This window comes from Tachyglossus aculeatus (assembly GCF_015852505.1).
Source record: "Tachyglossus aculeatus isolate mTacAcu1 chromosome Y3 unlocalized genomic scaffold, mTacAcu1.pri scaffold_183_arrow_ctg1, whole genome shotgun sequence".
In the NCBI taxonomy this organism is placed as follows: Eukaryota; Metazoa; Chordata; class Mammalia; order Monotremata; family Tachyglossidae; genus Tachyglossus; species Tachyglossus aculeatus.
In genome coordinates, this window is record NW_024044832.1 from 270,222 (window position 1) to 279,832 (window position 9,611).

Sequence of the window (9,611 nt, forward strand, 5' to 3'; positions counted from 1 at the left end):
ATACATATATACAGGTGCTGTGGGGAAGGGAAGGAGGTAAGACGGGGGGATGGAGATGGGGACGAAGTTAAGGAGTTATAGAAGTTAAGGAGGGGAGAAGGGATGGAGCGAGAGATTTCATAAGATGAGAGGGAATGGGGTCAGAAGCACAGGTGGCCGGAGTAGCACTTGAGAGGAGGGAGGAGAGTTCCTCTGAGGATACCGCTGGGAAGGATGGGAGAGTAGCAGAGAGTGTTGAGAGCCGGGGGGTTGGAGAAAGGGGGGAAGAGACTTTGGGGAGGTCGGACCTGATGGATTGAATTTTGTTAATGAAGTAGGAGGCCAGATCGTTGGGGGTGAGGGAAGGAGGAGCGGGAGGAACCGGGGGCCTGAGAAGGGAGTTGAATGTACGGAAGAGCTGGAGGGGGTGATGGGCATGGGTGTCAATAAGGGAGGAGAAATAGTTTTGTCTGGCAGAAGAGAGGGCTGAGTTAAGGCAGGAAAGGATAAACTTGAAGTGAACGAGGTTGGCATGGTGTTTAGACTTTCGCCAGCAGCGTTCGGCAGCTCGAGCATAAGAGCGAAGGAGGTGGACAGTGGCAGTGATCCAGGGCTGTGGGTTAGTGGTGCGAGAGCGGCGAAGGGAAAGGGGAGCGAGCAAGTCTAGCTGAGTAGAAAGGGTAGAGTTGAGAGCAGTAATCTGATCATCAAGACTGGGTAGAGAGGAGAGGGTGGCAAGGTGGGGTGTGAGGCGCTCCGAAAGATGGGTGGGGTCCAGAGAGCGAGATCTCTGTGAGGGAGTAATACGGATTTACAGGGGAAAGGAGTGTGAGTGAGGAGGCAGGTGAGAAGATTATGATCAGAGAGAGGGATCACAGAGTTGGTGAGGGTGGACACAGTGCAGCGGTAGGAGATGATGAGGTCGAGGGTATGACCAAGTTGGTGAGTGGGTGAGGTGGGGTGGAGGAAGAGGTTGGCAGTGTAAAGGAGAGATAGAAGGCAGGAGGCAGAGGAGTCGTTAGGGATATCCATGTGGATATTGAAGTCTCCGAGGATCAGAGTGGGCATGGAGAAGGAGAGAAGGAATGTGAGGAAGGGGTCAAAGTCGTTAAAGAAGTTGGAAGTGGGGCCCGGAGGGCGGTAGATGACGGCTACAAGAATCTGGAGGGGGTGGTAGAGGCGAATAATGTGGGCTTCAAAGGAAGGGAAGGAAAGGGAAGGGGGAGGAGGGATAGTGCGAAAGCGACTTTGGGGGGCGAGAAGGAAACCGACACCTCCTCCTTTTCCGGTGAGTCTGGGGGAGTGGGAGAAGAAGGGGCCTGCACTGCAGAGAGCAGCAGAAGAGACCGTGTCGTCCGGAGACAGCCATGTTTCAGTTAGGGCAAGGAGGAGTAGAGAACTGGAAAGGAAAAGGTCCAGGATGAAAGGGATCTTACTTAAAACGGAGCGGGGGTTCCAGAGGCCACACTTGGCATCAGCTGTCGAAGGAGGGGAGGGAGGGGGAAGGGTGCGAGGGGTGGGGAGGGTTTGGATTGGGATGAGTTGGCGGGGGCCTGGGTGGGGAGAGTGGGAAGGGGGGTGGCGATTGGAAAGGAGAACTGGGATGGGGTGGGGGCGGGGAGAAGGGGGGCGGGGGCCGGGCGGGAGAAGCGGAGGACCTGCACTGGTACAGAGGAATCCTTGGTAGGGGTTGAGGGGGAGCGGTCTTGGTGGGTGAGAGGGAGGGAAACAGCTGGGTGGGAGAGGGGAAGGGGAAGGTGAGGAATGGGAATGGCAGTTGGGAGCAAGGGAACTGAAAGTTCATGGTGAGGTCAGCAGGGCGAGTGACAGTACCGCGGGGGGTTAACAATTGAGATGCAGAAGCAATAAAACAGTAGCAATGATAAAAGTAGGCGATGGCATCACAGGGTGTAGTTGAGCAATCATTATGCTATGGCAATAATAGAATTGGCAGACAATGATGCCACAGTGAGCAGATAAAAACTATTAAGAGCTGGAGTAGGGTGGGCCAGTTAAGGGGGGGTCAGGGAGCAGAGATACCTGGGGAGGGGAGCGAACAGTCACATTATCTCCTTAGTTTCCATCTCACTGTCCGTCTTCTTGGGCAGGGATCTGGGTCCTGGTGTATGGAGGGGTGGGGATTGGGGAGTCCTTCCTCGTGCAGACCCAAGTCCTTGGTGTACGGATGGAGGGAGGGGGCAATGACAAAGACATTGTCCCCTCCCTTGGTGCATGGGGCTGAGAAGAAGGGGGGGCCTCTTCTCTCTCAGCAGTACTGGCCCTCCAGTTGGCATGGCTGGGGCGACCCTCCCTTTTGTTCAGTCCTCAGGCATTCATATTACAGGGATGACCCATCCCTTCAGCATGATCTCGGGCCACCGGGATGAGGCGAGAGGGGTACCAGGTGGTGGAGACCCTCCCCTTGCTTCAGTTTTTTGGCCACGGCTTACCGAGTATGTGCTGGGGTGGTCAGCGGCCCTTCTCTCTGGAGCAGTGTTAGGCCTGAATGGGGAGCGGAGGTGCCAGAGGTCCCCGCTTACCTTTCCTCCGTGGTGATCCCAGGTCCCTCACGGTGGGGGGAGGAAGGAGCCATGGGGTGGTGGAAACCCTCCCTTTGTATCAGTTTTATTTTTTATTTTTTTGCCCTTGGCTTGCCGACTGGGTGCTGGGGTGGTCGGGAGCCCTCCTTTGTGGCTTGATTTTAGGCCTCCAGTGTGAGAGGGAGGGTTCGGTGTCCCTTTCCCCAGGCAGGTCCTAGGTCACCAGCAGCTGTGGCAAAGACTCTCTCCTTGCCTCAGTGTAGGTCCCCTGTCTTGCCCAGTGGGTCTTGGGGTGGTAATCGGCCCTTCTCTCTGGCTCAATCTTAGGCTTCTGGTGTGAGAGTAGGGGGCCGGAGGGTTCGGGGTCCCTCCCCCAGGTAGATCCTTGGACACCTGCATCAGTGGAGAAGACCCTCCCCATTATTCAGTTTTTTGGCTCTGGTTTGCCGAGTGACCACTGGGTGGATGCTGCCTTTCTGTCAGGCACAGACCTCCAGTGTGAGGGGAAGGTGTTGGAGGGCCCAGAGTATCTTGCATTTGCACTGTACCAAAGCTCCGGGGTGGATACAAGCAAATCAGGTTGGACACAGTCCAACCCCATTGGAACTCACAATTTCCATCCCCATTTTATTGATGGAGTACCTGCAGCCTAGAGAAGTGAAGTGACTAGACCAAATAACACAGCAGACAAGTGGCGGAGCCAGAAGTAAAACCCAGGTCTTTCTGACTCCCAGATCTGTGCTCTATCCTCTGGGCCACACAGTTTCTCTGGCAAAGGGGCGATGGGAGTGGTAGGAGGGAATTGGGGTGAATACTGGAGAGAACATTATGGTCAAGGGAGGAGTATTTTAGAATAGGAGAGAAATGAGAATGTTTGAAAGCAATGGGGGAAAAAGCCACTGGAGAGTGAATAGTTGAAGCTGGTGTTCAGTGAGGAAAGAAAGGAGGGGCAAATGCTTTGATACAACCAAAGGGGTAGCTGGCAGGCTTTGAAAGAAGGCCCAGGTAAAATATCCTTGGTCTTCATTGTTTATAGGCTCAAGCCTATCCAGACGGTGGATCGACTGATCAGTGGTGTGGCTGAGTGCCAGCAGCAGGAGTCAGGACTTTCTGACATCAATTCACAAATCCAGCAGTGTCAGCATTTCTTGGGTAAGAGCCCATTTCCCCTCGTGCTGTCACTCCTTTCTCCGTTAGTCCTAGAATCCTGAACCTCAGGGTCCTGAGACACTCTGCATCCTAGACTTGATTACAACAGCAATGCTTTGAATCCTTCTAGAACCACCAGTAACAACTGAGAGGCAAGCACGAAGATGGAAGAGAAAGAGGGATCATTTGGGACCATCCTAACCATTCTAAGCTTTTCCATCCTTCAGATGCATCATGGAGCCTCCCAGACTTCACGGAACTCAATCTGCAGGGCAAAATGTTACCGGAGGGTATCGGGGTTGAGGATGTGAAGGCCTTTCAGATCCTGTACCGGGAACACTGCGAGGTATGGGTGCAGTTGGGTAAGGAGATAGGATTGAGTAAGAGACTGGGTAGGGCTGTGGGATCCATTATGGTACTCCAGTTAGTAGCAAATGTAGCAGCACACTACTTAGAGCAGGAGACTAGATATAATGACATTCACATTTATTTCCCCACTAATAGAGCACTGAATGGGCAGTGCTTTCATCCTCTGTCCTCCTCCCAGGCCATTATCAACATGATAATCAACCTGAAGTTCACCCTGCTGGAGTCCTTATGGAAAACGTTTTGGAGATACAATCTTGCCCAGCCCAAGGAGGGTCCTTTCATGGTAACGTGAGTATCCCAATGCTCCAAGAAATGTGAGTCCTGGGGCTGGAATAGAGAGAACTACATTAGAGAAGATGGCATGTTGCTGGCCATAGGGAATAAAACTGTCCTAGATCAAGTACTACAAGCAAGTTAGCTAGTCTGGACAGGATGTTGGAAGCAGGTTGGAGAGGTGTTTGGAATCAAACTGCTATGGCATGAAGTTGAGGGTAGGTTAGCTAGGTAGAGTCTTGGAATAGACCAAAGCCAGGTTCTGAGTTGGAGGATGAATGCCTGACTGAGAGAGGGTTGGGGTTGGGTGGGAGATTGGTGTTGGACTGACAAATTTACTTTTACTCTGAATGACTCTAAGGGTTTCTCTGCATCCATATTTGTAGCTATGATGAAGCTGAGAAGCGGTTACCTAAGAATCGTCTGGTTATCTTATCCAAGTATAAGTCTGTGCTCAGGTGGACCAAAGACTGTGACAACCTGCTGTACCAGGGCCTAGTGGAGATTCTCATTCCAGATGTGCTACGTCCTATCCCCAGTGAGTGACCAGGGTATTAGAAAAAGGGAGGACAGTGACATTGAAGGTGGAGCTTTCCTGGGGGGTTGGAATGACTTCATTACTGCCTACCTATCGCTCAGGTATCTTGATGCAAGCTATCAGAAATTTTGCCAAAAGCCTGGAAAGCTGGCTCACCAATGCCATGATGAATATTCCAGAGGAGATGGTGTTTGTGAAGGTAAAGTGATTGATAGGTGGAAGGAGGGTCCTCAGTCTCTCAATCTCAGATCCTCTCACCATAGAGATCCCTTGTCATCCCTGTTTAACACTACCTGAGCTTTCTCCACTCATTTCCCAAATTTCCCCAGGAAGTGAGTTCCCACTCGGTGAACTGTTAGTCGGTTCTAGTAGATTTTTGGTGCAGGCTTCTCCTTCCATCTGCTGACAACCAGGCAGACAAAAGGTAAGGAGACCCTGAACCCACTCATTGTAGAATCCTGACCTACAGGTGGCAACTGCAAGTACCTTCGCCCAGACTCTGCGGCGCTACACTTCTCTCAATCATCTGGCACAAGGAGCTCGAGGCGTGCTGCAGAATACAGTGCAGATTAACCAGATGCTCAATGACCTCAACCATGTTGACTTTGCAGATATCCAGGTACCCTCTTGTGCGGTCCTGCCTGGAATCAAGGAAGCACAGGAAACCCCAGAATGTCAGAGAGGCCAGAGGAATGGGATGGGAACATATTTATTTGGGGCACAAATCTTTCCTCCTTTTCTTTCATCTTTTACTGTCTCCATCCATATTTGATGCTATAATCTTAGTTCCTTGATTCCTAAACCAGGCTTCACCCTTTATGCTTTTGTGTTATCAGTGAATTTCCAATTTTGGGGTGAATTATGGAGAAGACGCTCAGTGCATTTCAAAATGCAATTATCCGCTTTTAAAGGGTCCCTAATACCTTGCCCCTCCTCCATACCCTTCTAGGAGCAGGCTTCATGGGTGGGCCACTGTGAGAACAGTATAGTGCAACAACTGGAGCAGGACTTCAAGGTGACACTACAGCAACAGTACTCCCTGGAGCAGTGGGCATCCTGGCTGGACTGTGTGGTCAGCCAGGTACTCAAGCCATACGAGGGTAGCCCCAGTTTCCCCAAGGCTGCCAAGCTCTTCATCCTCAAGTGGTCCTTCTACAGGTGGGCAAAAGATTGGGCCTGGGTCCAGAGACACTCACTAAGAACTGATGTTTTTGGCACTTAGAACATGATCAGGGAAAGGTTTTGTAAGGGGTGGAGAAGGGTATTTTCAGAAGTGAATTGAATTATAGAAAGCCATAATCAGGTATAAGAAATTTGAGATTCAGGAATGGAAATAGGAGAGCAAGATTGATATTTCAGGGAAGATCAAGGATGTAGGGGTTAGGGTTAAGGTGCCACTTTAAACTGTAAACCCCTTGAAGGCCGGGGCCATTCACCCGTGCCTTTTTACCAATGCTTAGTACAGAGCTTTACACCAAATAAGTATTTAATAAGTATCACCACTAGTACAGCTCAGAGCCAGATTGGAACTAGAATCAGAGAAATGGGTAGGACTAGAGTTACGAATGGACTCAGAAGCAGGATTTTAGAGCCAAAACTGAGTGAAGTTGACATGTGGATTTCCCATAGCTCCCTAGTGATTCGGGACCTGACTTTGCACGGTGCTGCCAGCTTTGGTTCCTTCCACCTGATCTGGCTGTTCTGTGATGAATACATGTACTATCTGATTGAACATCGTGTGGCACAGGACAGGAGCAAGACCCCTATTGCTATCATGGGTGAGGTCAGTGAAATTATGGGAATGGGGCTTACAAGGACTGAACAGAATTCATAAAGGGATCAAACCACTCTAACAACCTGTGGGGTTTCTCTTCCGTGCAGTTCACCAGCCTGGCCTGCTCCCTAAACCACCTGGATCCTGAAAAAAAAGGTAGGAGCATCTTCTTTATTTGGTTGGGCAGGGCCTGTGTGCCTAGGTTTCCTTCCCATTTCTGATCTTAGGAACTTACTGATTCTTCACTAGAAGGTTGTTATGTCTGAGGAGCCAAGAGACTTTGGAATGAATGTAAGGGGCTAAATGACCCAGTTATCCCTAATCTTGTCCTACATTTGTCCCAGATGAGGAAGAGGAGGAAGAAGTGGAGAACATAGGTGACTTGGCCCAGGAAATTTCTTCTGACTTCAGTGAATCAACTCCACTCCACTCGGAATCTCTGGAGCCTGCGACCAAGTTGCTGAGAATAGATGGAGAGGCCATCTTCCTTCAGTCATGCTTTCTAACTAAATAACCCTTAGTGGATGAGTCCAAAACTTGACCTGTACCTTTTTCCCTCCTGCCCTCTATTGGTGCCATCTCAGAGGGCATTAAGCATTCCACCATGTTCTTTAGAATCGGTTACAAGTAGTTCAGGCTTTCACTAAAGAGTCCCTTGCCTCCCTTCACCTTTTTACTAATTACTGTACCACATCCCAGGTATATAATATAACCAAACTAAAGTCTCGTTTATAAAGGCCTATATAGCTTGTATGGGTTTGTTTTCCTTTGTTTTGCCTCGCATATGGGTGTGGAGTTTGTGGGCACTTCCCTCCTTCTCTAATTGGTGGCTTTTTGACCTGCCCTTTATGAGCAGTGCGGGGAATGAGATTACAAAGATGAGGTAAGGGGGCCCTCCCAGCTTCCTGAAGCTACAGTTTTTGACACAAAGGTCTGATTTGTAGTATAGTTTGTGGGGCTGCAAGCAAGAGATGGGTATATTTAGATTAGCCTAGATTAAATGTTTTATAGCATTCTCAGTAGCTGTATTAGGCCAAGTCAGGGCAAAAGCAAGTAAGAAGAATTAACTAATTTCAGTGATTTTCCCTCCATGGCACAAACTGTCCTGACTGAGAAAGTTGAATGTGCCTTACCTCATCCTCCACATCCACCTTTAGCTTTTGTAGTAACTTACCACCCTGCTTTACCTTCTGCTGTCTCTCCAATCTTTCAGCTTGCCCAAACATTAAAACCAAGCCAAGAGACTGGGAAGGTAGTTATTATCTTAGAACAGTTCAAGGAGCTGCTTTAATTGCACTTGAAAAAGGAATATAAATTGGTGCAGATCCTGACAAAGACTTAGTAGAATTTGTGAAGAGCTTCACTGCTAATTCTACCTGCCACAGGCCTGCTGGTTACTCAGCAATTGGCAGTGCAATGGTGCCCTGGCTTTCTTGAGCACTACAATGTGTCCCTTATTTTCATTCCAGGACATGCTGAAAGAGAACTTTGGATGGGAGAAGGGAAGTCAGATTCCAGAGCAGAGGCTGATGCCCTGATGTACTAGGTGCTTTCTCTTCATGGTGGGTAGAAAGGGATCATAGAAAGAAATCACATCATAGACCAGGTCATTAAAACTCGCTTTGCCATTCGTAGTGTTTTACTGCCCTCCATTTTTCCTTCACCTTCCTAGTTCCATTTTTAACCTCTCATTCCTGCTGTCAATGAATTACCTACCTTGTTGTTTCAGTCCTTGCTGAAGTATGATTTGTTCCTTCATTTTGGGGCACCAAGGATGGGCACCAGAAAGAAGAAAGCTTTTGCCTCTAATTATTAAAAATAGGGAGAGAAATTTATTTCTCCATTGTCACCTCAGTTCATGAAGCTGTGTTAGGGGGTGCTATCCTGTGAAACAATTTTCTAGCTTTCTGAAGAGCTTCAATTCACTCAGGAGGCAGAGATATCAGATTCAACTGTAGAAGACACTGGCCCCAAATGTGGATTGAAGAGGGTCTCATTCCCCATTTTATCAGCTCTGTCATCTGTTTCACCTGCTAGAAACCCTGGACCCTGCCCCAAATCTTTCTTCCCAGAAACTTTCCTTGTATAGTTCTATTTTAGTAGGGGTATATTCTTTGATATTCTAGTTTTCACAAGGTTTATGTTTTAATGGTAAAAAATGAAAGAATCTTCCTTCCATGCTGAAACAAAGAACTTGTTATTGGGATCAATATCCAAGTAGAGCTCATAGTTTATTGGCTTTTTCCAAACTACCACAGGTATATTTGTTCCAGATCTTTACCAGCGATTCCAACTGTGAGGTAGATAATCGCACTCTAAACTGTGACCTGTATGAATTTTCCTCCATTTTGTGTGCTCCTTGAAGTATTTCTCTGGTGGCAGCATCAACCAGACCGAGTAACCATGTCCTATACCATTTCCTCCCTTATACAGAAGTTTGCCAATCTGTAAGGTTCTGAAGCTGTTTTCTACATTTTATAGTTTTTCTTAAACCAAAATAAATTCAGCTTTGTTATTGACATCTGCTGCTTCTCATCTGAATGCTAAGAGGGTGTTGTAGAGCAGTCAATCAATCAGTTGTATTTATTGTGCACTTACTGTGCAGAGAATTGTACGAAGCACTGGGAAGAGTACCATTTAACAGAGTTAGTAGACATAATCCCTACCCACAACAGCTTACGGTCTTGAGGGAGAGACAGACATTAAAATCAATGAATAAATTATGTTATTACATAATAACGTAATGTACAGATAGATACATAAGTGAGGTGGTGCTGAGGGAGGGGTGAGTAAAGGGTGCAAATCCAAGTGTGAGGAGAATGTAGAAGGGAGTGGAAGAAGAGGAAATGAGGGCTTAGTATGGAAAGGCCTCTTGGAAGAGATGAACCAGTAATAAGACTTTGAGGGTGGGATGAGTAATTGTATGCTGGATATGAAGAGGGAGGGAGTTTCCAAGCTAGAGGCAGGATAAGGGTGAGTAGTTGGGTTT

The 9,611-nt window shown here is 48.3% G+C and overlaps 1 protein-coding gene across 7 annotated transcripts in view; it reads left to right on the top strand.

Moving 5' to 3' along the window:
• LOC119921738 (MHC class II regulatory factor RFX1-like) overlaps positions 1-7,477 on the top strand; it is a 61,630-nt gene extending 54,153 nt beyond the window's left edge. For 5 of the 7 annotated variants that reach the window (XM_038741784.1, XM_038741785.1, XM_038741787.1 and 2 more), the window contains 10 exons: positions 3,556-3,671; positions 3,896-4,014; positions 4,216-4,325; positions 4,697-4,848; positions 4,950-5,047; positions 5,318-5,467; positions 5,798-6,006; positions 6,478-6,631; positions 6,730-6,778; positions 6,967-7,477. In XM_038741784.1, coding sequence (XP_038597712.1) covers positions 3,556-3,671; positions 3,896-4,014; positions 4,216-4,325; positions 4,697-4,848; positions 4,950-5,047; positions 5,318-5,467; positions 5,798-6,006; positions 6,478-6,631; positions 6,730-6,778; positions 6,967-7,136 — 1,327 coding nt within the window. In that variant the 3' untranslated portion in view covers positions 7,137-7,477. The remainder of the gene's footprint in view (positions 1-3,555; positions 3,672-3,895; positions 4,015-4,215; positions 4,326-4,696; positions 4,849-4,949; positions 5,048-5,317; positions 5,468-5,797; positions 6,007-6,477; positions 6,632-6,729; positions 6,779-6,966) is intronic. The other 2 variants (XM_038741790.1, XM_038741791.1) reach the window with 2 other exon arrangements.
• The last annotated feature ends 2,134 nt before the right edge of the window (positions 7,478-9,611 follow it).